This window comes from Exophiala xenobiotica, assembly GCF_000835505.1.
Source record: "Exophiala xenobiotica strain CBS 118157 unplaced genomic scaffold supercont1.1, whole genome shotgun sequence".
Classification (NCBI taxonomy): Eukaryota; Fungi; Ascomycota; class Eurotiomycetes; order Chaetothyriales; family Herpotrichiellaceae; genus Exophiala; species Exophiala xenobiotica.
Genome location: NW_013562494.1, coordinates 5,438,438 through 5,462,029, shown reverse-complemented (window position 1 = coordinate 5,462,029; position 23,592 = coordinate 5,438,438). Strand labels below are relative to the sequence as shown.

Here is a 23,592-nt window from a genome sequence, read left to right as displayed (position 1 = left end):
ATCAGGAGCGTCTTAACCCATGTGCAGGTTCGACAGATCCTAAAGATTTTCGTCGCCGAATTCAATTCACAGGGCGCATAATGCTGCATTCAGGATCAGAAATTTTGGCAACGTCGCTTATTCTCGGGGATGGCCCAACCAACAACGTGGAAAGATGGACTGATCGTCACCAGTGAACCCCACACACACCCAGGGATGTAACGGCGTCCCTTGGCCTGCCCAATGAGACTGGTCATACCTTCTCCGGAAACATGTCTCCAAATGGTGCCCTGTCCTGTTCAAGCTTCGGGACGGCTTATCGAAGATTCAACCACCTGGATGAGGGTTCTAGCACCCCGTGCATCAGGCTTAGTGTTGAGAGGAAGTAAATTCGGGGCCGACCAATCATTCAAAGCTTCGCCTCGAAGTCCGTTCGGACAACGGCGCGACCAGCCAATACGGGAGATAGTGTACCTGCATTAGCGTTATCACTTTACGAAAAACATGCCAGAGGTGTTGCAATCATGTGGTATTTATGTGTCGAATGAACCAGGGATATGTAAATTCCGACTGGCATTATCCTCCTTAAGAGACTTGTTGGCCACCTGCTTGACAGCCAGGCTCAACCCTATCTCTAAAGATGGGTTCTCTATGTGAGGTCAACAGCAAGAAGCCATGGATCGAGACGCCATTGATTGAATCTCCTACCCTGTCGCGTGCCGCTGGATGGTACAAGATACTTCCTGACCTGAATAGTAGCAGTACTGACACCAAATCCTAGCCGGATATTTTTGAAATTGGAGAATCTCCAGCCTTCGGCTTCCTTCAAATCTCGAGGAATTGGCAACCTCGTGTTGACGGAGGAAGCCTACCATAAAGCCATTGGCAGCACACGTCCTCTACACTTCTTTGCCGCTTCAGCCGGAAATGCTGGCCTTGCGGCAGTCTCGGCGACCAGCGTCTTGGGCTATACGTCCTCGGTCGTTGTGCCAGAAGCCACCGAGAGCTCCATCATTGAAAAGCTCAAGACGAATGGTGCCAGCGAAGTTATTGCCCACGGCTCCGGACTCGCAGAGGCCGATGGGTACCTCAAAGAGGTCCTGATGCCACAAGCGGAAGCGAGGGGTGAAATCCCGGTCTACGTCCCTCCTTTTGACAACGAAGCCATCTGGGAAGGCGCTGCGACCATGGTGGAAGAGATGTCTCAGCAAATGCCCGCTGGTGAACGGCCGGACGCTATCATCTGCTCCGTTGGAGGAGGTGGCATGTTGGCTGGCATCAGCGATGGCATGGACCGAGTCGGATGGGGAAGCGATATGCAGGTGCTGGCCGTCGAGACAAAAGGTGCCGACTCGCTCCATCAGTCGATGAAGGCTGGCGAACTCGTCACGATCCCGCGAATCACCTCCATCGCGTCGTCTCTCGGAGTGGTTCGGGTGTGCAAAAAGGCGTTCGACCTATTGGCGCGCAAGAATGTGACAAGCCTTGTTCTCGAGGATGCAGAGGCTGCCATGGCTTGCTGGCGCCTGGCGGACGACGAGCGGATAATCGTTGAGCCAGCCTGTGGTGTCAGCGTGGCGCTGGCGTACGACAATCGACTTGGGCATTTCTTGCGCGAGTTTGACAAGGACAAGAAAGTCATCATTGTCGTTTGTGGTGGTAGTAAGATTTCTGTGGATACCCTTGTACAGTATAAGGCGCGATATGGCGAGAGGGCGAGGGAGTTGGCGGAGATGTGGAATAGTTCGTGAGTGTGAGTGTGACTGGACGGACAGTATCGCACCGCACATAAGCGTCACCCTCTCACGGAATCGATCGCGTTGCCTTTGTCTCTGACCGTAACAACACATGAGCCTAGTCGGCGTAGATATTGTCCCTTTTTCATCGCGCCAACAGTTTGTATTGCCTTCTCGAACTTGAAAATTCTGCAGGGGTTCGCCGTATCGTACTATCGTACCGTGTTCCAAGATGGATTCCATATTCGGGCTATTAACTGTCTGGCCGGTCGGCTTGGGCGTTCTTATTACTCGTAGACGATAAGCATGATATTTTGAGCTCTCATCAAATGAAAGTAGAGCTTGACAGGCTATCTTATGCAGGCCGGGATCATGCCCTTGACCATGACCATGCGTCATTCATTGTTACAGATCTCTTCCGAAGGCTAGGTTCTACCTACTTACGGAGTACTCGATCCACTATGCACATTCTTACTGTGACAAGCCACTACGGAGTAACTTATCGTATAGTAGGTAATGTTCGCAAGAGCTACTGGTACCATGCGTTTCTCGAGCAAGCTTATCGCAATTCTTAAGCTCAAGAATCACAATATCCAGGAGCCTTAGTCGAACCTCCTGCGGCCCACTGCTGCACGGTGAGGACAGTTGTATACACGCAAAAGCCCACTCCAAACACGCAAACCACATAATCCAAACCTCGCTGCCATGGGCCTTTCGCGACGGCCTTCAAATGCAGCATGGGCGGGTAGATGTACACCAGCGGGATACAAGCAAAACTGCCCACGAGCGCGACGAACTTGTCCAAGTCACCCGCTCCGCCCCAGGCAATCAGCGCACAAACGCATACCAAAAAGAACCGGAAAATGTTCTTTTGCCACTTGATGTAGGGGTTGTATTTGCCCGAGCGGGTGAAAAGCTCGTTCTCCATGATACGAATGGCCGGGAAGAGCTGGAGGGGCGTGCTGAGCAGGATGGCCAGTGAATAGAGGAACTGCACGGCGTTTACCATCTTGCTGTCTTGAGGGAGGTTGAGAATAACCACGGTCCTAGTCTTCGACCCGTAAGCGGCGTACGAGAGGGCACCAATCGAGGTGAAAAGGACTGTGATGATGATCATGACGATTCCGAGGACTTCGGGGAATTTGTGCGGTTTCCGCATCGACTCCTGGATGGGGATGATCAGACCGACGCCTTCGAAAGTGAAGATGGCCGTCCCGATGAATAGGGTCCAGGTCGAGGGGTTGAACTGCGTGATGTCCGAAACACCACGATTAAAGACAATAGTCGCAATGTCGTAGTAGTAGAGGTAGATGAGGCCCAGCAGAATGAACGCATCGGCTATGAGAGCAGTGAAGCCGAGTTTGCCAATCTCTCTGATCAAGCTAAAGGGTAGAAAGATGATCAGTTGCATCAGGATCATGAACTTGATGTCGATGAAGCTCTTGCACTTTGAGACCGCCAGGACGAAAGCTTGCAGATTCTCCGATGTGAAGACAGTGTAGGCGGACACAAAGCCGATCTGACTGATGACGATCGAGAACAGAATCAACGCCCTCATCCACTTGCCGTAGAGGACGCCTCCAATGTCGCCAAAGGAGGCCTCGATCACGTTCCGCGTGTTGACAAGAAGGATGAAACAATGGAAGCTGAGAGCGGCAACCACCAGAAGAACCAGAGACGAGAACAACATGCCTCCGTTCAAGAAGGCTCGAGGTAGGAAAAGGACTCCTGTGCCGACAAAAGACTTAAGAAGCAGCAGTGCGGCGTTAAAACTGCTGTTGGTCCCACCGGTCCTGCGCTCTTTGTGCTTCCTCTTCCGAAGTCCCGGTGTGCCTGGAGTGAGTAGAGCACTGTCTTCCCCAGGATCTCGGTCGCTAGCCCCTTCCCACGCATCGGAGGAGAAATACTCGTCGGGCTCCAAGACTTCATCGTCTTCCTCGAGTTCCTCGCCAGCAAAGTGGCCGTACAGCGTGAGGAACTCGAGGAAGTTATTCGTGAACAGTTGTGGCTTGGCCTTTGCTTTTCCATTTGGTAAAGGTCTGCCCCAAGTTTCTGCGGTTCCGTCCAAGTTCAGGATTCGACCCGATGGATCAGGGCTCTCAGCAGCTCTGCGAATGAAGTTCCGACGGAAACCACCGGGTACTTTGATGTTCTGGATATCCAAGACTTCGCTTTCTGGCTCCTGCCGAGCATGACTGAAACTCTTACTCCTCTTTCCGCGGCCTGGTTGATTCTCTTCCTGCTCTTCTGCCCATCTGTACACGGCACGTGTCATATCACCTCCCTGCAAACGCAGACTGGAGAAGTCTTGATAGTCTAAGCCAGCTCCTGGATCGTTCAGGTCCATTCGCAGAGCCGCCTTATATCTGCCCGAACCTTGATCCGGCTGGACCAGATGCCTCTTTACCACCTCGGCGTTCTCTGTTGGTACGGGACTCCCTGCCATATCCCGACCGTCGCCAAAAGACCCGTAGTTGCTTCTTGGTAATCTGTCATGACTTCCTAATCCCGCAGCAGCGCTGGCTGATGATTGTCTTGGAGTTGTGCTGAGGTTTGGAGGAGTTCTTGCAGAAGAAGCGAGACCGCTAGAGAGAGCGGACTGGCCAGGCCCTGGTAGTGAGCCTGTACTATCGAGTTTGGGAAGTGCAATATCCGTCTTGTCTGAGGCTATCTGCTGAGGAGTAGGAACCTGGCCGACCGGGGGACTGTTGAGGCGATGAGACGGTACAGGAGAGGAGAGTCGAGCCATTGAGGCATGTCTGGAGTGTATAGAAGGGTTCGGCGAGGCTGCTGCTATTGCTGCGGGTGTGCTTGAAGGACTCCTGCTGGATCGTATGTTCAGAGGTCTGGACTCTGGCGAAGCCATATGTTTATTACAGTAGATATCGTTAGCGCTTACACAGCAGCATCAGTGAAACAAAGGAAAAGGCACTATGAATGCGACATATGACCGAGTGAACCAGATAAAGAAATGCAGATGATCAGTGGGCAGGTAGCGAGGGTAGTCACAGTGTGGTACTACCGCAAAGAAACAAAGGCAAATGATGGCCATCAATCATCATAGCGCAGTCTGCGCGGTCCCGGTGGTTCGGGCTTCGCCGCCTGTTCCTAGGGCTTGACTGGGCTCGCTAGGCTTGACTAGGCCTATCATGGATGATGATGGCCTATCAGTGGCGTAGCCTCATCATCGGCGAGAATCTACAGGCTTCGACATCCAGGCCGTGATAATTGGACCATCCTCCCAGAAGCCGCTACTGAGCCACACTAACTAATTCTCTGGGCCAAGTTACATGAAAATTTCGAGCCCTTCACAGACTTTTTATTCATCAGATCCCTTAACGTCGTGTCACATCTCGTAATAGATTCCACCAAGGCGACGACTAGTATTTGGATCCATTCAAGTTGTGGTTCGACCCTTCAGAACTGGATTCAACACCGTTGACGGCCCGTAACGAAAGTCCCCGAGTATCAGAGCACCCCCACGTCTTTACATCCCAAAGTGGGAGATCAGTAGTACTCCGACCAGCTGCAATTCTTTCCAGGTTCATGGACACGCGATGACCTTTGAGGACGGCCAACTCATGACTTGATGATGGACTTACGTCTCGAGCTTGTCCTGTGTCGACATCATGGCTGGAACAGGTGGGAAAGAATGGCCAGCTTTAGGACGAGGTACCCTCACTCGAAGTCGTCCTACATTTCTGGCGCGCACAGCCACCGATGACGCCGCTCAGTTATTGAGAAGGTCATCCTTTCCTGCTTTAACAGGTCTCCAAGATCAGACATCAAAAGATCGTGACGGCTCCGTTCACGATGCCTCAAGGCCAGCCACCGCGCGCTCCACAACCTCGAGTGCATCGCACGCCCGTCCACGTACAGCCTCGTCGACTGGGGCTTACGGAACTTTCGGTAGCCTGCACAGTTCTCAGGCAGCCAATGGGGTGAACGAACAAGGGGCTTCTTCTGCCTCCATGCCACAAGACTCCGTTACTGGATATGCTCACCTTACAGCGGACAAGCCAGAAAACTCGACCACTTCCAAGGAGGGGCAAATCCCGCGACCGAATGGCAGTACGGATAAATTGGGCACTTTCTCAGGAGTGTTTGTCCCTACGAGTCTGAATGTCTTGAGTATTCTGATGTTTATACGCTTTGGTTTCATTCTTGGCCAGAGCGGTGTTCTGGGTATGCTCGGTATGCTGGCCACTGCTTACCTGATCAATCTCCTTACCACGATGTCCATCTCTGCGGTGGCTTCCAACGGCGTTGTCCGCGGCGGCGGTGCCTACTATCTGATATCAAGATCTCTAGGTCCCGAGTTTGGTGGAGCAATTGGACTTGTCTCATACCTCGGCTTCGTCTTCAATACGGGAATGAATGCCGTTGGTCTCGTTGACTGCCTTCTTTATGTCTTTGGCTCCGAATCTGGAGATTGGACGAACACGATTCCGGAAGGCGGTTGGTGGCCATATCTATGGAGCACAGTCGTGGTAGTGACTTGCGTCGCTATCTGTCTGGCTGGCAGTACCATCTTTGCTCGTGCAAGCAACGCTCTCCTGCTTATTCTATTATTGGCCACGTTTAGTATTCCGCTGTCGACGATTGTCATGCAGCCTTTCGTGGCCAAGAAGCATTTCACCCAATTTACCGGTCTGAGCATTACGACTCTCAGGGAGAATCTCCTGCCTCATTTCACAAAGGAGGCTGCTGGAAGTCAACTACGTGGGAAGGAGAACTATCAAGACCTTTTTGGCATCCTATTTCCTGCTACGGGAGGTATACTTGCGGGAGCTAGCATGTCCGGGGACTTGAAGAACGCCAGCAGATCTATTCCTCGTGGTACTTTGACTGGCCTCGCCCTTACCTTCGTCTCATATACCCTGGTCATCTTGGCCATGGCAGCGAGTATTACCAGAGAGTCATTCTACAAGAACGTCAACGTAGTCCAAGACACCAATGTTTCGGGTGCACTGATCCTTGTGGGGGAGATAGCAACGACTTTCTTCTCGGTCCTGATGGGTATTATTGGACCAGCCAAACAACTCCAGGCCATCGCTCGCGACAACGTCTTCCCCGGCCTGTCCATCTTTGGACAAGGAACCAAAAAGCATGACGAGCCGCTCTACGCCATTTTCTTCACTTTTGCCGTGGCGCAGCTCACCCTTCTACTTGACATCAATAGGATCGCGTCTCTGATAACAATGACTTATTTGATGTAAGTAATCGCAACAGATGCCGTGTGAAAGGATCTAACGAGGCTACAGGACATTCTTTGCACTCAATGTAGCGACCTTTCTCTTACGTATCGGCTCGGCTCCAAATTTTCGACCGTCTTTTCATTATTTCAACTGGTGGACAGCAGCAGCAGGAGCTATTCTGTGCGTCGCCAGCATGTTTTTTGTTGATGGCATTTCGGCTTCAGGCTCCATCTGCCTTCTCCTGATCCTTATTCTCATTATCCATTACACCACACTACCAAAGCCTTGGGGTTCGATATCAGAAGTACTCATTTATCATCAAGTCAGGAAGTACCTCTTACGCCTGAAAACAGAGCACGTCAAGTTCTGGCGTCCACAGATCCTGCTGTTTGTCAACGATCCAAGGAGAGGCTACAAACTCATCCAATTCTGCAACTCACTCAAGAAGGGAGCACTCTTTATCATCGGCCATGTGATTGTGACCCAGAATTTTGGTGATTCTGTGCCTGAAGCACGGCGTCAGCAAGCGGCATGGAACAAGTTTATTGATATGTCCAAAATCAAAGCGTTCGTCAACGTCGCCATCTCTCCCTCAATCGAGTGGGGTGCACGGAATATATTCCTATCCGCGGGCCTGGGTGGCATGCGCCCGAACATTGTTGTCTTTGGATTCTACAATATACAGCAGTTCCGGACGGAACAACCCTTGGTGGATGTTCCCAGCCCCCCTCCAGAACGAAAACACGGTTCTGTGAAGAGACGCCGGACGAGCAAGAGTTTGCTAAGAGGAGAACTGCCTACCGACTCGTGCTACATCGAGAAACGAACGGACGTACAGAGCTACGTCATGGTGCTGGAAGACATGATTCTCAAACTCAAGACAAATGTGGCTATAGCCGCCGGCTTCGGTGATCTGGAGCTGCCGAAAGCCCCCGGAGGGGTCACGAAGAAATACATTGACCTTTGGCCGATACAGATGTCAGCTGAACTCATGTCAGAAGCCGACGGTCAATCTCGAAACGTCCTAACCAACAATTTCGACACTTATACTCTCATCCTCCAACTGGGTTGTATACTCCACACCGTGCCTTCTTGGCATCGAGCGTATACACTTCGAGTTGCTGTTTTCGTTGAGTACGAATCTGATGTTGAAGATGAGAGGTCCCGAGTCACATCTCTGCTTGAAAATCTCCGAATCGAAGCCGAAGTACTTGTCTTCTGGCTCGCATGTGGCAGTGTAAAGTCTTATAACTACATTGTCAACGGCCAGGAAGTGGATGATGAAAACCGAGAGCAAGTCGAGAAGACCCTGGAAGACGAGGTGTGGTGGCGTGATCTTCAAAAGCTCCGTGGTCAGTCTCAATCCGGTGAAGTTAGTGCTACTGATGTGCTCTCTTTTGCTGATGACGTTGTCTGGCCGAGTTCATCTTTCCAAGGCAGGAGAGAAGCTTCACTCGTTCGTTTCGAAGGCTTGAGAAGGCTCCTCAATCGTCCAAGGAAAAGGTCCTCGCTTGGTGATTTGTCTAGCCTTGGTGTTAGTCTTTCCATGCGTACCTCACGCTTGGATGATGATATGCTTAGTCGGCATGCATCTCATCCGAGTGACTCTGAAGCCTCGGATGCATCTGAATACGGTGACGAAGATGAGGATGACGAAGAGGAGTCGGAGATCGCTTCCTTCGACGATGGGACGGCGAATCAAGAGGCGGATTCTGCTGATCTAAGGTCTCCGAATAAAGCGAAAAGTTCTTCGAAGAAGAGCAGTCTTGCAAGCTCGAAAAGATCCAGGCGCAGGGGCAGAAAGCATGAACACCACGACGAAGAGGCTCTATCATCTTCGCCCGCTCCAATGTTGCAATTTGACGACGATATTCTTGACCGTGCCGAAGACACACCCCGTGGCCGCACCGCAAGCTTTGCCGACAGTCGTGCTCCTCCGCAGCGATCCAGATCACCAGCAGACAGCCTACGCGTTTCCAGCTCGAGACGGGGCGTGTCGCCTAGTTTCACGTCTTCGCCTGTTCCGTTGACAAAGGTAGCAAGTGAGGAGGGTGCTGGGCCTTCTATCATGTTCGCGGATGATCCGCACCCTCGACGGCAGAAGGCGGATGAGGCTGAGGTTGCCGCTAGTCGTTCCATCTATCAACGGACAAGAGAGGATAGCGGTCCTCGGCCAACTTCAGGCTTCCCAACTGCTGCGTCGATCCCCTTGTCCTTCAACGACCTCCCAAGCCGGGCACAGCATTTGATATTGAACGAATTGACGTCACAAAACAGCGAGGACACGGCCGTCATATTCACGACGCTGCCAGCCCCGGTGGACGGTATGTACAAGAGTGAGGCTGACAGCCTGGGCTATATTAGTGATTTGGAAGTCTTGGTTGGCGGATTACCACCGACTTTGCTGGTGCACAGTAACAGCATGACCGTCACGACGAATTTGTGAGCTGACCATTGGGACATTGATTGAACAGTTTGTAGCAAAATATCCGAGTCTGGCGCCGTGCATTGGGATCAGATCCTTTAGGTGCGTAAAATATACAGCGTACCCAGAGCAAATCCTGTACGTCTGCTCGAATCCAGCTCCATTCCTTGGTCTTAGCTGAGCAGGGGGCTTTCTGCAAAGGTCTTCCGGCCGCGGCCACGCAAATCTAATGATATTCGTACAAGTTGGTATCGTCAGCCTCCGAGCTGGTGCTTCGAAATGCAAGTCATTTTCTTGCAGCGCCGCGTTCCCTGGATTATAGCCAGAAGCAGGTCAATGCTCTAGACTCTTTCCACTCTGTTAAGGGCTCGCGCCGTCTTTATCTGACTTCTGGTATTCTGTCCCCGAACTGGCAGATTCATAGCATGTCGTCTTCCTCTGTACGTGCCAGTATCTCTTAACCGTTGAATATCCTGGTTTATCTGTCGCCGCAAATGGTTTTCGAGTTTCATTGAATCCAGATGCGCAGTGAGATCTAGGACTTGATTCTGGCTCAAATCGCCCACTTTGATCGTATCATGCAGGTGAAATCGAGACATTATGCGGGCGCGAGTATGGGCTCCGACACCGAAGAACGTCTCGAGAGCGCGCTGTTCGAAGAATACATTAGCAGAACGAACACACATGCTCGGTCAATGATTGTGTACCCAAAGGAAGCGGTGCTCAGGAAAATTGACCCCTAGGATGAAGACCTGTTCAATGTTAGCATTTATGACAGCCCTCGCGAACCTACACGTTGCTCACCATAATGCCGCCCCCTCCGCTTCACAGTCCAGAATATCAATGTGGACTTGGTTGTGACGGTGATATGTAGTCGGCGCAGAATTTCGAGGTCGCCGGAAGAGGCTGAGAATGGCCGAATATGCTGCCGCTTTAATCTGTAGCCCATTGACCTCAATGCAGATGCGTGATGTGTCCTCCGCAGCTTGTTCCTGTACTCTCATCCCCTCCTATTTACGTCCCTTCACTTCCACCACTCAGACATCAATGTTCTTCGAGATGGCTAACATCCAGCGAGTTGTCATCTCGCTCTTGGTCATTTTGACCGCCACTTTCCTATTCATGGGACAAACTGCGGAAGCAGCCAAAGGGCCCAAGATCACCCACAAGGTCTACTTCGACATTGAACATGGAGATGAGCCTGTGGGACGAATTGTTCTAGGTCTCTATGGCAAGACCGTGCCTAAGGTACGTACCTACCTTGCATTGAGTTCTCCCGGCTGACATTTCGTGCTTGCAGACTGCAGAGAACTTCCGTGCCCTGGCCACAGGCGAGAAGGGCTTTGGCTACGAGGGCTCGTCTTTCCACCGTGTCATCAAGGACTTCATGATCCAGGGCGGCGATTTCACAAAGGGCGATGGTACTGGGGGCAAGTCAATCTACGGGGACAAGTTCGAAGACGAGAACTTCAAGTTGAAGCACACGAAAAAGGGCTTGTTGAGCATGGCCAACGCCGGAAAGAACACGAATGGATCTCAATTTTTCATTACCACGGCTATCACAAGGTGCGTGCCGACTAATAGTTGTGTTGTCCTCTCAACTGACGATTGATAGCTGGCTTGATGGCCGTCACGTTGTCTTCGGGGAGGTCTTGGAGGGCTATGATATCGTGGACAAGATTCAGAACGTCGCAAAAGGTGCACAAGATAGGCCTGTCAAAGCGGTCAAGATCGTGAAAAGCGGAGAGCTCGAAGTGCCAGCGGAAGGTATTCACGCCGAACTCTAGACTTGAGGGCTGGTACTGCTCTCCGGGTTACTCTTGTCCAGACCGCTTACTGAGACGTTGTAACAGAGCTCCTGGACCCCGAAGTTGAGGATGATCCTATCAATACAGAGGTGCCGGCGGTCAACAAGCCCGAGACAGAACTTGATCAGCCTGCAAAAGAAGTCCCAGCGGCAGCAGATACGTTCTCCTCAGCGGAACTGATGATTGCTCAGCCTTACGTTCAGAAGGGGGTATGCTTCTTCCTGTTGGTCGCGGTTCTTTTGTACTTTGCTAGAAGACGCCAGTCGCAGGGGAGGTCAGCCCTCGATGCTGGTAAGTCGGACGAAAAAAGTATGGCATAGACGAATCATGAAAATGATGCTTGACTTTCAAACCCTTACAAATTCTTCAATTGCAACAGTGGGCTCCACAACGGATAGCCACCAGCACTACGAGCGTATGTACTCGTCCCACAGTAAAGTGCCATGTCCCTCCACCTGGAGAAATGATCTCACAGGACATGACCAGCCTTCTGCTGACGAAACATCGCTTTATCGCCACTATAAAATTCCAACTCCTGAACAGGCTTGGATTGGTATAGCGCTGTCTTGGCGGCTGTGGGATGTTCCAGAGCGCAGTGCACCCAAAGTAAGTTAGTTCGGCGCTGTCTTGATGATGATCAAGCGATTCGCCGCCTGAGGATGCCCCAAGAAAAAAGTCCCTGCCTGCGCCTTTTTTAAAGACTTTTCGTTCTTCAACAACCTCCCCCTCAACAATCCCATCACAACCCAATTGACAATTATCACTGTCCTTCTTGTTATTGCCTTTCGTTTTTCTTTCAGATAGACTTGGAGAGGCGTTTGTGTGTCTCTCTTCTATCTGCAGACACGAAAGCTCTACTCAATCAGCAATCAACCGATCTTCACATTGAAATAGACGCCTTCACAGCCTCACTTTACCAAATCAGCGTCTAATCCCTCGAGGCCTTTTCTATCAAGAAAATCAGTCGAACAGCACAGTCGTTCAAGTTTCATCAAATTGTGAGTACATTGTCGCCATCTATTCCCTTCCATTGCAGTCTTTGTCAGTCATCAGATTGATCACTCTCTCGAGCACGTCAAATTGGAAGAGACTGTTCTGGAATTTTCGGAATACCGATCTCTTCACTCCCATATCCAATTCTTGCGAAAACTGGGGCTAACATACCATTTTCCTTCAGATCGACAAGAATCAATCCTCAATATGGCTGACTCTTTGAACATGAACGGTCTCACTTTGAACGAGTCCCAGCACGCTCCTACCGGCCCTATGGGCAATGGCCCTCGCACCTACATTCCTCCTCACCTACGTGGCCAGTCTCGCGGACCTCCGGTGATGAACATGGATGGCGCTGGTCCTGCACCACCTGCTGCAACCCAGGGTTTGAACGGCAGTGCATGGGCAAACAACAACAACAACGCCGGTGGTGGATGGGCAAACGCTCAAGATTTCAAACCTGGCCCCACTCCTCAAGCCAGCGCTCCTCAAGCTAACGGCTGGGCTGGACAAAATCCGCGTCCTTTCAATCCCAATGCCTACGGCGCTCCTGGCGGTGGCTCCTATGGTGGCGGAGGCGGCGGTGGAAGCCATGGTGGATATGGCGGCAGTTCTGCCCGTGGTTCAGGAGATGGACAATGGCGAGACGGTCAACATGTCCCGGGCCCTGCAAACCCCAAGATCGAGCGCGAGCTGTTCGGTGTTCCAAATGATCCATCCAAGCAGGCGACCGGCATCAATTTCGCCAATTACGACGACATCCCGGTCGAAGCTAGTGGCCAGAATGTCCCGGAACCCGTCGTCACCTTCACCAATCCTCCTCTCGATGACCATCTGATCAGCAACATCAAGCTTGCGCACTACGCCGTCCCGACCCCTGTTCAGAAGTACTCGATCCCCATTGTCATGGGTGGTCGAGATCTCATGGCCTGCGCTCAGACCGGCTCTGGCAAAACTGGCGGTTTCTTGTTCCCGATCCTTTCGCAGGCTTTCAAGACTGGCCCCTCCGTCACTCCTGCTACTGGAGGAGGCTTCCGCCAGCGGAAAGCTTTCCCGACATCTTTGATCTTGGCTCCAACTCGTGAGCTTGTCTCTCAAATCTACGACGAGGCACGAAAGTTCGCCTACCGTTCCTGGGTGAGACCATGCGTCGTCTACGGAGGTGCTGACATCGGTACTCAACTTCGATCCATTGAACGTGGCTGCGACTTGCTCGTTGCGACTCCTGGCCGTCTGGTCGATCTCATAGAGCGAGGTCGTATCTCACTGGCTAACATCAAGTACCTGGTTCTTGACGAAGCTGATCGCATGCTTGACATGGGTTTCGAACCTCAAATTCGCCGCATTGTCGAGGGCGAGGACATGCCAAATGTTCAGAACCGTCAGACTCTCATGTTTTCTGCCACGTTCCCACGTGACATCCAGTTGTTGGCTCGCGACTTTCTCAAGGACTACGTTTTCTTGTCCGTGGGTCGTGTTGGTTCGACTTCGGAGAATATCACCCAGAAGGTCGAATATGTCGAGGATCAGGACAAGCGCTCCGTCTTGCTTGACATCCTTCATACCCACTCTGGTGGCTTGACCTTGATCTTCGTCGAGACCAAGCGTATGGCTGACACCTTGTCCGACTTCCTCATCAACCAAGGATTCCCAGCAACGGCCATCCATGGTGATCGCACTCAACGCGAGCGTGAGCGTGCATTGGAATTCTTCCGCAATGGTCGATGCCCGATCATGGTTGCAACCGCAGTTGCCGCTCGAGGTTAGTATCCCGTTCCCCCAAGACTGCAGCACTCTAGCACTTGTCATACCCCTTGTTCATGTCGCAAGACCACGGCATTGAGCAGTTGTCGTACCACTTGCTCATGTCCCAAGACTTTACCATTCTAGCAGTTGTCGTACCCCTTGCTCATGTGGCAAGACCGTGGCATTCTAGCAGTTGTCATACCTCTTGCTCATGCCGCAAGACGGCGACATTCTAGCACAAGTCACACCCCCTGCTCATGTTTTAAGACTTTACCATTCTAGCATCAGTCATTCGCTTTGCTCATGTCTTCACCGGAACAACTTGCTGACTATTCTCTGCCAGGGTTGGACATCCCGCACGTCACTCACGTGGTCAATTACGATCTTCCTACCGACATTGACGACTACGTTCACCGCATCGGGCGTACCGGTCGTGCTGGAAACACCGGTCTATCGACTGCTTTCTTCAACCGTGGCAACCGTGGCATTGTCCGTGATCTCATTGAACTCCTCAAGGAAGCTCACCAGGAAGTCCCCGGTTTCTTGGAGAACATTGCTCGCGAGAGCTCCGGCTTCGGTGGAGGTCGTGGAGGTCGTGGTCGTGGCGGTGCTGGTCGCGGTTCTTCTGCTACTCGTGACATGCGTCGTGCGGGCGGTGGCATGGGCGGTGCTCCCTCATATGGCGGCGGCTTTGGCGGATCTGGTGGCTATGGCGGTGGTGGCAGCGGTAAGTCTAGCCCTGTTCCTGGTTCTTCACGCAGAGTACTAACGGCTTCAGGTTACGGTGGGGCTCCGTCATGGGGAACTTCCGGCAGTGGTGGGGCATACGGCGGCAGCAGCGGTGGTGGTGGTGGCAGCGGATATGGTGGAGGCTATGGCAACCCAGGCGGTGCCAGCGGTCCATCATCTTGGTGGTAAACGACCAAGTCCGTTACACCACTGGGCGAACGAAATTTCCTTATGTTTCAGCATGGTTTTTCCGAATTTCTTCGACACTTGCACTCTCGGGAGAGTGACTGGGTGGTTGAAGAGCGACAAGTAGGCAGTCCTGCATCAAGCTTGCTCTTTCATGACGACCTAGAGCATTTTCTCGAGACGACTTTTATCGGGCACAGCATGATACATGATAGATAGCGTTGGCTTTTCCGATTGATTTCCAGATACCCCCCCCAGCATGTCGAGCTTCCTCATGTGGACAGAGGACGGACGATATGTGCATGAACAACAGACAGCACGGCGTCGGTTTGCAACGAAAGAGAGCGGACAAGGCGCACCAACACCTCAGATGGATGATGAGACTCATGAGAGGCCAACAGGGCCTTGAAAGGCTCGAGGCCTGGTTACGGCCTTATGAGGTTCTTTTGTCAACCACCAAAAGTTATCTGCGGTTCTCTCTCTTTCGAACCTATGGGACATGATGATCAAAATAGACTTTTCGACATGATCAAACGAGCTTTGGGAGGCCGGCGGAAACGGGACATGGATGGGATTTGCAAGACCAAAAGGAAGATGATTGCACATCTGCATCTCCCGGCGTTTATTCAGCGCGGCTTCCACGAGCTCTTTTCACGAGACCAACAGAGGAAAGGTCTTCGCTGGCTGCATTAGATCAGGCTTGCCAGGCCACAGAAATTAGCAATGCAAAAGTTTTCTGTTTCAATGATGTCTCAATTCCGTTCTCGGTCCACTCCAATATCGCCGTTACCTAGTGTTAGGTAGTGTTGTGTACTCCCCTATACAGATCCACTCCAGTATCAACATTGACATTGTGTAGTCCCCCATACAGACTAGTATAACATTGCATGCAGCATGCTGACGCGGGGACTTTGTGCGTGTTTGTCCGCCAGATGTAGAGGCATGGGTCAGGTATACGGTGAGGTCCTCATTTTGTAGACTCCACTCGCATCAGGTGCCCATGGCCGTTTTGGTCCGGAATTTGGATGCGGCCGCTTTGAGCACCGGTTTCAATTTATCACCGTGTCTTAAATTAAATTCCTCCTACTCCGTAATTCCTACCGTAACAAGCAAGAGCGCCCACATCTCCAGCTTCGACCGATCAAGGACCAAAAATGCGGCTTAACCATAGACTGCTTTCCGATTGGACCATGAGTAGATTTCTGCGAGTGGAAAGGACAGGAGAGGAGAATGTGGAGAGGGACAGCATGCGATTCATTTGCCGAAAGCGAAGTAAGTGGGAAATAGGCGGAAACATACGAGCATTGAAGGGGAAAGTTATGCAGGTTGGCGGCCGTCAAACCACTCGAGGTGCTTGTTCCTGACGTACCTGATATATTGACTCGGCATCATGAGGGTGACGGAAATGTATAAATTGACTTTTGTCGCCATCAGTACTTGTAGAACCATCCATCATCTTGCTTCAGCATCTAAGTCCCCCTCCATCGATTCTCATTCCGTGACCATTCCGTGACCGACTTTCATCCCAGAATCATTTGATTTCACCACATCGTTTTCATTCCAACACCAGCAGCAAACATGTCCGATTTCTTCAAGCCGGCTCCTGAGCCGCCCACAGAGCTGGGTCGGTACAGAGTGCTCTCTAGCACAGCCGGCGTCAGAGTCTCTCCTTTGTGTCTCGGTGCGATGTCCATTGGTGATGCCTGGTCTGGGGTACGTCTACTGTCGACACTCACAAGCTTCCTTACCTACTGACTCAACGTTTTCTTACTAGTTCATGGGCAGTATGAGCAAGGAACAATCATTCAAACTCCTGGACGCTTTCTACGAAGCTGGCGGGAATTTCATTGACACTGCGGTAGGTCTAGCCTAGACATTGAGGACGCATCGAGGCGAGTTGTCTCATATCAACCTGTGACTGACGGTTGGCGCTTTCATAGAACAACTACCAAAACGAGCAATCAGAGAAATGGATTGGCGAATGGATGACAACAAAAAAGAATCGAGATTTGATGGTCATTGCTACCAAGTATGGCATTTGCTATCCTTCTGCAATTAACCTCGTATATTTACAAGCCAATCTTAGGTACACGACAGCTTACCGCACCTACGAATTAGGAGCAGGTAAGACGGTCAACTACTCCGGCAACCACAAGAAGAGTCTGCACCTCTCTGTCAACGATTCATTGAAGAAGCTCCAAACTGATTACATCGACCTTTTGTATGTGCACTGGTGGGTGAGTTAACATTCCTCTTCCGCTCGGCAAATAGTTTTCGTCCTCTAATGCGACATTCAGGACTGGACGACCTCAATCGAGGAAATCATGGACAGCTTGCACATTTTAGTTGAACAAGGCAAGGTCCTATACCTCGGAATCTCCGACACACCGGCCTGGATTGTTTCTGCCGCCAACACCTACGCGCGAAGCCACGGCAAGACACCCTTTAGCGTCTACCAAGGCCGTTGGAACATCATGCTCCGCGACTTCGAGCGCGACATCATCCCGATGGCACGACACTTCGGCATGGCCCTCTGCCCCTGGGATGTCATTGGAGGTGGCAAATTCCAGTCGAAGAAGCAAATCGAGGCTCGCAAGAAGGCAGGCGAAGGCCTCCGCAGCATGTTCACCGGCGAGCAGTCCCCGGAGGAAGAGAAGATCAGTGCAGCGCTCGAAAAAGTCGCCGGCGAGCACGGGTTGGAGAGCTTGTCGACGATCGCGCTCGCCTACGTCATGCAGAAAACGCCCAACGTTTACCCCATCATCGGTGGTCGGAAGGTCGAACATCTGCATGACAACATCAAGGCCCTCAGTCTCAAGTTGACCGACGAGCAGATCAAGTACCTGGAGAGCCAGACCAACTTCGATGTGGGCTTCCCTGGTAACTTTGTCGGGGAGTCTCCCAAAGCGACAGGAGAAAGCTCTTTCATAGTCGCCACGACAGCCAAGATCGCGTATCCGATTCCAGAGAGGCCGTTCGTCAAGGAGGGCTGAGCAGGGGCATATACTGAACGCTCTTGAGCGAGGAGGAGATGTTGTTAGCTACAGGTAGATCACAGAGGAAAGGTTACCCGGCACAAAGTCTCACTAGGTGATCGATTGTCACTGAAGTTTCAGGCCTCCTACATGTGCCTGTAAATTAGGGGGCGCTCAGCCTTGCATGGCCGCCAGTCAACCTTCGTGTCTGTAGAACATTCATAGCACTGTACTAGGAAGAACTGAGACGTACTATATTAGATCCAGATATGTCATGAGTCTCTACGCTGCTGATTTTCTCAGTACTGTTGTCAGCTAGCGGAATCAGGCAGTTTCGGCGTTTGCTTGCAAGGGTCGAGACCAGGTGACCTGGGTTAGTCTTTGATTGACATTCACTATCATGGGCATTGTTCCAGACTATTTTCAGTACTGGGTCGTGGTGAGTGCTCGACAAGAACAAAGAACCATATTCATTGTTCGAGGCCGACTTTGACTCAGAATGGGGACTTTTGTCTTCACGTTGGCCCTGTAAGTGGAGGTGGAGGGAATATACTTGCTTCAATTCTCTCATTAATTAACAGCTGATTGATCTGTCTGTCAGCATTCACTACACCTTACAACCCCTCCGGTTGAGAACACTCATTCAGTGCCAGAAAATCCCTCCTGATGACCAGATAAACAGTCGGACAGCACTAACCGCTAAGCACAGAACGCTGAACGCCGGCTGCTTTGGCTGGTCGTCCACCAACAATACACCCTCAGCCCGACAATGTGCACAACGAGGCGCTACCTTTTCTTGTGCTCCCATCCAGCAACACACCGCTTCCGCAACACACTCTGCGACTCGCCCAGTGTCCGAGGCTGCAAAGTCCACGACTTCAACGTATACCTTCGATATCCATGCAAGAAATGCGCCAATCGTGGCATGCCATCCGTACACATGCCGACCCCGGAAATTGCTTTCAATGACACCTGGCACATCCCGAGCAGATGTTTCGTGGACGTCGGATATCGGACTCTGAACCCGTTCCATGAGGACAAATCTTTGGAGCCTTGCACACCAATATCCCCCATCGAGCCGCCCATTCCTCAGCAAGTTTTGACATCACCGGTAACCCCTGTCAAAGACGACAAGAATGTGTATAAGCGACTCATTCGACGATTGACTTTGAGGAAAAGAGCCAGTCCGTGCTGCGCAAAGGAGGCTCAAGTCGGTGCTTTCCTGGCAGTACGACTAGAGGGTCGGGAGCAGCGTATGTATGGGCGCATCCAAGAGGACAGATGTGAGTCGCCTTTCTGATCGGAGCATAAATGTGCTGAATGGGGAGGCCACCACCGATTTTGGTCTACGTGGATATTCACGATATGCCCACCAAGGCCATTCCAGTCATATAGTTCCAAGCAATGTACTGAGCGCAATTCTGGATCTTTCAACCACCTCTTGTTGGTCCCTCAACCTCAATTTCCACAGCTTCATGGCTCGCGGGCTTGCCCTGTGCAATGGCACTGCTCTTCGCCCCTGCAGTGGACATGGCCTCCTTCTCATCGTCGCCGCAGCCGCAGTCGTAGAAGTCGCCGATGTTGGCGCAGTCGAAGATGGGTTTCCCCTTGCGTTCGTTAACCAGATTGTGCACGAAGCACGCCCATGCCGCAGCGCTGGACCGCGAGGATGTCTGTGGGGGGTATTTCTTGAGAATCGCCTGAAAGTGCTCGGCGCATTCGCCGCACGGGTACAGGCGGGCGAAGAGGAAGAGGTAGTTCTTGAGCGCGTCCTGCTCATCGTCCGTCGGCTTGTCAGGGAACCGGGCCATCGTGTGGTGTAGGACTTTCCAAGCTGCGCGGCCTAGTTCTGCTTTGAGAGTCTCGTTGCCGAGCTTGCCCATCACATGCTCGCCGTGGACGACTTCGGTTTCTACCGTGGGAACTTTCTGTTGCGGGAACTTGGACTTGAGCTTGTCTTGGATTTTGTCGGAGTAGGAGAATGCGCTCATGTCCCGCGGAGGTCCGGCCGTCCATACTACGTACCAGACGAACAGAGCGATGGCGGAGATGAGGATGAGGATTGGAGGCGGACCTCGAGGCATGATGGGGTGTAAGGCTCGACGGGCGCGGGAAATGTGTCTAGAACGTAGGCGCTCTGCTTGATGGTGCGGTTAGATATAGATGGGATACACCAGTATCGAGATAGAAGTCATGAGAAGGTTCATTGATCTCAGCTGCTCTATCTGCAGAGCAGACCACGTTCTGGAAATTAATATGGCCTGAGGGAGCACTGTAGCATGTGTCATAAAAACAGCGTCAAATATCTTACAGATGTGGCATAAATTGTAAAAGCGGCGATGATTGTTTTGTTCTGGACCCTCGAGTCTCTCCAACAGTCAAAAGAATGCTCCGATTTCGCTGGTCTCTGGCAAAAAAGTGTTCCCACTCACAAACGTTCAGTAAGTAATACGCTTACTACTTGAGACTCACGAACTGCGGTACTGTACCTAATCGCAGAAGCAGCTCCGTTACACTGCCCCAACGGCTTTTGTCCTTATTCTTGCCGCAAAAGGGTAACATCTCTTGGGGCTGGAAAGTACTAGGTGGACCACAAATTTTGTGAATATTAATATTTGATATTCGACTCGATCAACCCTACTAGACAAAGAAGAGAAGTGAAGAGAAGCTCCCAGAACAGAACCCTTTGACCTTGAACTCTCTCAAAATGGCACCGTTCCCTCCACCACCAGTCAGCACAATCGGTGAGTCAATCCATCCTTGGCCGTTATTCGCATCTAATAACTCCAGACTGGAGCAACGTTGGCTTCAAAGTCCGCGAAGTCAACGGTCACATCGAATCTACCTTTCGCTACTCCTCCAGCTCCAATCCGACATGGAGCAAACCACGCTTCGTCACCTCTCCGCACCTTTCCATCCACGGCATGGCTCCTGGCTTGAACTACGGCGTGCAATGCTACGAGGGAATGAAAGCCTTCCGCCAGCCCGACGGCAGCATCACCATTTTCCGGCCTGACCAGAACGCCAAGCGTATGCAGCGGTCCGCTGAGTTCATCTCGGTTCCTCCTGTTCCCGAGGACGTATTCGTCGAATGCGTCAACCTCGCCGTAGCGATGAACGCCGAGTTCGTCCCGCCCCACGAGACCGGTGCGGCCATGTACATCCGTCCATTGCTCTTCGGATCCAGCGCGCAACTCGGCCTTAGTCCGCCGGATGAGTACACGTTCGTGGTCTTCGTGATGCCCACGGGTGTCTATCACGGTGTCCATGCCGTTGACGCTTTGATTCTGGAGGACTTTGACCGTGCTGCACCTGAGGGGACTGGCAGTGCCAAAATCGGTGGCAACTACGCCCCTGTACTGCGTCACAGCGAAAAGGCACGAAACGCTGGCTATGGCATCACACTGCATCTTGACAGCAAGACGCGCAGCGAGATCGACGAGTTCTCCACGTCGGGTTTCCTCGGTGTGCGCAAGGACGGCGACAAGACCACCATTGTCGTCCCTGACAGCAAGAACGTGATCAAGTCCGTGACCGCAGAGTCGGCGTGTCAGATTGCAAAGGACGTCTACGGCTACAGTGTTGAACAGCGCCGTATTCCTTACGAGGAATTGTCGGAGTTCAAAGAGGTCATGGCGGCGGGTACGGCTGCTTCACTGGTGCCTATCAAAAGCATTACCATGGAGTCCAGGGGTGATAAATTCGAGTACCCGGTGAACGAAAAGTTGGATCCGGGTCCAGTATGCACCGAGCTGTTGACGACCTTGAAGGGGATTCAACAAGGTAAGGTCAAGGACCAGTTCGGATGGAATTACCAGGTCACACAGCCACCACCAGAATTTGTCAAACAAGCTAATGGGGGCGTGAATGGAGCTGTGGATGAGTTGCCATGAAGACATATCGAAACTAGGGAGCTGCTTGGTCGTAAAATCTGTCTATTAGGACCAGCGAGGTGGTTAGAGATACGATTGCTCGGGCAAGACAAAAAAAGTCATGGAGAGTAAAAGCATGTACAGAACTGGATATTTTTTACATTGCCCTGAATGGCTGTGCCCCCAAAAGTGCTGCATCAGTGCTCGTTGCCAATTGCTTGTACAGCTAACTCAACACCTTCTTCAGAAGTGCCATTCTCCCCTTTTGCGAGTGCCGTTCTCGACGCATCGCATGTTATCCGGATTGGGTATCGATATCATGAAATCGTAACGTCGTATTTGAAACAGTGATAATGACACCAAGCCATCTCATCTCTCTAAAAGATGTTCATTCCGGCATTGGCAACTGAAAATCTTCATCATCCAGCTTCGAATTTTCGAAAGGGAAGAAGTCTGGCTCAAATAAATCATCCACGAGATCGTCGTCGTCCCCCGGTCCGTCCGTCTCCAGCAATTCGTATGCCTTCAGACGAAACCACATATCACTCTCGACGGGCGGAGAGCCGTATAAGTCGCGGAAGTCCTTGGGATGGATCTTGCTTTGATCAATCTTGACTGGCTTTGCTACAGTTGCCCCCGATCTTTCGTTTCCACCACTTTTCGGAATGATAGAAGGTGGTTTCCTCGCCTTTGGAAAACCAATAGTATTCTTCGACACGGCAGCATGCGCTATGCGGCTCGATGATGGTGCTGGTGAGGCATACGCAGGCTTGGATTTCATAATTGGAATGATACCTCTTTTCTTGTGCTCCGAAGCTTGAGTGGGCCTCAGGGCAGCAGTGGGTAATCGTGGTTGAGATTGAGATAGTGCCGCAGCTGCAGACCTGGCTTTGATTGTGTCGACTCTTGACATCTGTGGTCTCTGCTGCTTGGAGCTTGCTGCAATCATGGCATCTACCTGTCTGTTGAGGTCTTCACTAGTCGGTAGGGGGGCCAGGTCTAGCTCTTGCAAACTCTTTTGAATTCGTTCTTCATCAAAGCGACGCCAATCCGCCTCTTCCTTCTTCAGGCGCAGAGAGATTCCATTCTCATCCTTTGGTGAGTTACAATATAGTTCCCCGAAGTCCCTCGAGAGGTCTTCTCTCGTGAGAGCTGGAGGGAAATCTTGGGGGTTGAAATCCAACGGCGGGTCTGGAAGCTCAACAGGTGGAGGTGGTGCGTAGCCATAATCCGGTTCATCCTCTTCATCTTGTTTTCTGGTCAGTACGTCGCTCTGAACCGGTTCGGCCTGAGACACTGAAATTTTGGATCGTCCCGATCGACGGGCAGTAGAAGGTTTCTGTATAGTCCGGCCAGTTTTGGTGGTCAGAGGAGCCGGAGCAGGAGTCTGAAATGCATGGGCTTTGGCATTGGTTGTCTTTGCCCCCAATGGTGCTCTGTTGCGTGGTGCTTGACGACCATTAGCAATTAACCTCCACTGCATGTGGAATGAGCCCTACCTAGTGGCGTAGCGAACGCATTCTTGTCCAATTTACTCGGCCCATCTTTGATCAGCCCTTGTTGGCCTTTGAAAGCAAGAGTCGCGTTCTCGTCGTTCTTTGCAGGACGAAACGGTGTTTTGAGATTTCCTGGGGTTTTAGGGTGCAGGGCTCGGACGCTCTGGTTTAACGGCTTTCCTGCTGCGGCGGTATGGCGTGCGTGGACGAGATTCTCTTGGTCTCGAGCAGCTAGCATGGCGGAAGTTGTCTCATCAGTTGTAAAGTGTTTCTGTCGTATGTTGTTGGATGTTTCGTGGTTGGAAAGTTGGTGGAATGGAACGCGCAGTGCGAGTTGTTGACGATGGTTGCCTGGCGCAACGGGCACGTATTTTCCGGCGGCCCTTGCGCGTGCAAGAGGGCATTTCTGGGCCTAGTAGTGAGCGCTGATAACGTGAGACCAAGGCCAT

General features: G+C 51.8%; 10 protein-coding genes across 13 annotated transcripts; 6 read left to right on the top strand and 4 right to left on the bottom strand.

The window, feature by feature from the left end:
* Positions 1-619: 619 nt before the first annotated feature.
* On the top strand, positions 620-1,730 carry PV05_02152 (uncharacterized protein; the record flags this gene model as incomplete). Its single annotated transcript, XM_013467234.1, has 2 exons — positions 620-708; positions 761-1,730. 2 exons carry the CDS (start codon positions 620-622, stop codon positions 1,728-1,730), a joined length of 1,059 nt encoding a protein of 352 aa, XP_013322688.1.
* A 335-nt stretch (positions 1,731-2,065) lies between these two features.
* Positions 2,066-4,718, bottom strand: PV05_02151 (uncharacterized protein). The gene has a single exon (XM_013467233.1). The coding sequence runs from the start codon at positions 4,579-4,581 to the stop codon at positions 2,293-2,295; it is 2,289 nt and encodes a 762-aa protein (XP_013322687.1). The 5' UTR covers positions 4,582-4,718; the 3' UTR covers positions 2,066-2,292.
* Positions 4,719-5,007: 289 nt separating this feature from the next.
* Positions 5,008-9,497, top strand: PV05_02150 (uncharacterized protein). Its single transcript, XM_013467232.1, has 2 exons — positions 5,008-6,930; positions 6,980-9,497. The coding sequence occupies exons 1-2, from the start codon at positions 5,345-5,347 to the stop codon at positions 9,357-9,359; spliced, it is 3,966 nt and encodes a 1,321-aa protein (XP_013322686.1). The 5' UTR covers positions 5,008-5,344; the 3' UTR covers positions 9,360-9,497.
* PV05_02149 lies at positions 8,861-10,208 on the bottom strand. 2 transcript variants are annotated; one of them, XM_013467231.1, is made up of 3 exons: positions 10,143-10,208; positions 10,046-10,090; positions 8,861-9,988 (listed from the first exon to the last, which is right to left on the bottom strand). In XM_013467231.1, the coding sequence occupies exons 1-3, from the start codon at positions 10,143-10,145 to the stop codon at positions 9,680-9,682; spliced, it is 357 nt and encodes a 118-aa protein (XP_013322685.1). In that variant the 5' UTR covers positions 10,146-10,208; the 3' UTR covers positions 8,861-9,679. The 2 variants fall into 2 exon arrangements, with proteins under 2 accessions (XP_013322685.1, XP_013322684.1); XM_013467230.1 differs by having other exon boundaries at positions 8,861-10,090.
* Positions 10,209-10,335: 127 nt separating this feature from the next.
* PV05_02148 (peptidyl-prolyl cis-trans isomerase B) lies at positions 10,336-11,498 on the top strand. Of its 3 annotated transcripts, none has more exons than XM_013467229.1 (4): positions 10,336-10,586; positions 10,639-10,904; positions 10,954-11,105; positions 11,192-11,498. In XM_013467229.1, exons 1-4 carry the CDS (start codon positions 10,386-10,388, stop codon positions 11,464-11,466), a joined length of 894 nt encoding a protein of 297 aa, XP_013322683.1. In that variant the 5' UTR covers positions 10,336-10,385; the 3' UTR covers positions 11,467-11,498. The 3 variants fall into 3 exon arrangements, with proteins under 3 accessions (XP_013322683.1, XP_013322682.1, XP_013322681.1); XM_013467228.1 differs by having other exon boundaries at positions 10,954-11,137; XM_013467227.1 differs by having other exon boundaries at positions 10,954-11,498.
* Positions 11,499-11,853: 355 nt separating this feature from the next.
* Positions 11,854-15,545, top strand: PV05_02147 (ATP-dependent RNA helicase ded1). The gene is made up of 4 exons (XM_013467226.1): positions 11,854-12,144; positions 12,324-13,901; positions 14,229-14,612; positions 14,664-15,545. Exons 2-4 carry the CDS (start codon positions 12,347-12,349, stop codon positions 14,801-14,803), a joined length of 2,079 nt encoding a protein of 692 aa, XP_013322680.1. The 5' UTR covers positions 11,854-12,144; positions 12,324-12,346; the 3' UTR covers positions 14,804-15,545.
* A 351-nt stretch (positions 15,546-15,896) lies between these two features.
* On the top strand, positions 15,897-18,045 carry PV05_02146 (uncharacterized protein). The gene is made up of 5 exons (XM_013467225.1): positions 15,897-16,513; positions 16,575-16,658; positions 16,741-16,829; positions 16,887-17,037; positions 17,098-18,045. Exons 1-5 carry the CDS (start codon positions 16,379-16,381, stop codon positions 17,791-17,793), a joined length of 1,155 nt encoding a protein of 384 aa, XP_013322679.1. The 5' UTR covers positions 15,897-16,378; the 3' UTR covers positions 17,794-18,045.
* Positions 18,046-18,323: 278 nt separating this feature from the next.
* On the bottom strand, positions 18,324-19,993 carry PV05_02145 (uncharacterized protein). Its single transcript, XM_013467224.1, has one exon. The coding sequence runs from the start codon at positions 19,857-19,859 to the stop codon at positions 19,206-19,208; it is 654 nt and encodes a 217-aa protein (XP_013322678.1). The 5' UTR covers positions 19,860-19,993; the 3' UTR covers positions 18,324-19,205.
* A 211-nt stretch (positions 19,994-20,204) lies between these two features.
* Positions 20,205-21,827, top strand: PV05_02144 (branched-chain amino acid aminotransferase). Its single transcript, XM_013467223.1, has 2 exons — positions 20,205-20,519; positions 20,566-21,827. Exons 1-2 carry the CDS (start codon positions 20,483-20,485, stop codon positions 21,666-21,668), a joined length of 1,140 nt encoding a protein of 379 aa, XP_013322677.1. The 5' UTR covers positions 20,205-20,482; the 3' UTR covers positions 21,669-21,827.
* On the bottom strand, positions 21,779-23,430 carry PV05_02143 (uncharacterized protein). Its single transcript, XM_013467222.1, has 2 exons — positions 23,147-23,430; positions 21,779-23,096 (listed from the first exon to the last, which is right to left on the bottom strand). The coding sequence occupies exons 1-2, from the start codon at positions 23,379-23,381 to the stop codon at positions 22,036-22,038; spliced, it is 1,296 nt and encodes a 431-aa protein (XP_013322676.1). The 5' UTR covers positions 23,382-23,430; the 3' UTR covers positions 21,779-22,035.
* Positions 23,431-23,592: the final 162 nt, after the last annotated feature.

Bases quoted from the DNA above. Each gene is read 5' to 3' on its own strand.
- PV05_02147 (XM_013467226.1), top strand. From the start codon at position 12,347: ATGGCTGACTCTTTGAACATGAACGGTCTCACTTTGAACGAGTCCCAG. The intron at 13,902-14,228 runs GTTAGTATCCCG...ATTCTCTGCCAG, and splicing joins AACCGCAGTTGCCGCTCGAG to GGTTGGACATCCCGCACGTC. The intron at 14,613-14,663 runs GTAAGTCTAGCC...TAACGGCTTCAG, and splicing joins CTATGGCGGTGGTGGCAGCG to GTTACGGTGGGGCTCCGTCA.
- PV05_02149 (XM_013467231.1), bottom strand. The intron at 9,989-10,045 runs GTACACAATCAT...TTCTTCGAACAG, and splicing joins CTGAGCACCGCTTCCTTTGG to CGCGCTCTCGAGACGTTCTT.
- PV05_02144 (XM_013467223.1), top strand. From the start codon at position 20,483: ATGGCACCGTTCCCTCCACCACCAGTCAGCACAATCG. The intron at 20,520-20,565 runs GTGAGTCAATCC...TAATAACTCCAG, and splicing joins ACCACCAGTCAGCACAATCG to ACTGGAGCAACGTTGGCTTC.
- PV05_02143 (XM_013467222.1), bottom strand. From the start codon at position 23,381: ATGCTAGCTGCTCGAGACCAAGAGAATCTCGTCCACGCACGCCATACC. The intron at 23,097-23,146 runs GTAGGGCTCATT...ATGGTCGTCAAG, and splicing joins TGCGTTCGCTACGCCACTAG to CACCACGCAACAGAGCACCA.
- PV05_02151 (XM_013467233.1), bottom strand. From the start codon at position 4,581: ATGGCTTCGCCAGAGTCCAGACCTCTGAACATACGATCCAGCAGGAGT.
- PV05_02148 (XM_013467229.1), top strand. From the start codon at position 10,386: ATGTTCTTCGAGATGGCTAACATCCAGCGAGTTGTCATCTCGCTCTTG. The intron at 10,587-10,638 runs GTACGTACCTAC...TCGTGCTTGCAG, and splicing joins ATGGCAAGACCGTGCCTAAG to ACTGCAGAGAACTTCCGTGC. The intron at 11,106-11,191 runs GTATTCACGCCG...ACGTTGTAACAG, and splicing joins GCTCGAAGTGCCAGCGGAAG to AGCTCCTGGACCCCGAAGTT.
- PV05_02145 (XM_013467224.1), bottom strand. From the start codon at position 19,859: ATGCCTCGAGGTCCGCCTCCAATCCTCATCCTCATCTCCGCCATCGCT.
- PV05_02150 (XM_013467232.1), top strand. From the start codon at position 5,345: ATGGCTGGAACAGGTGGGAAAGAATGGCCAGCTTTAGGACGAGGTACC. The intron at 6,931-6,979 runs GTAAGTAATCGC...ACGAGGCTACAG, and splicing joins ATAACAATGACTTATTTGAT to GACATTCTTTGCACTCAATG.
- PV05_02146 (XM_013467225.1), top strand. From the start codon at position 16,379: ATGTCCGATTTCTTCAAGCCGGCTCCTGAGCCGCCCACAGAGCTGGGT. The intron at 16,514-16,574 runs GTACGTCTACTG...TTTTCTTACTAG, and splicing joins TTGGTGATGCCTGGTCTGGG to TTCATGGGCAGTATGAGCAA. The intron at 16,830-16,886 runs GTATGGCATTTG...AGCCAATCTTAG, and splicing joins TTGATGGTCATTGCTACCAA to GTACACGACAGCTTACCGCA.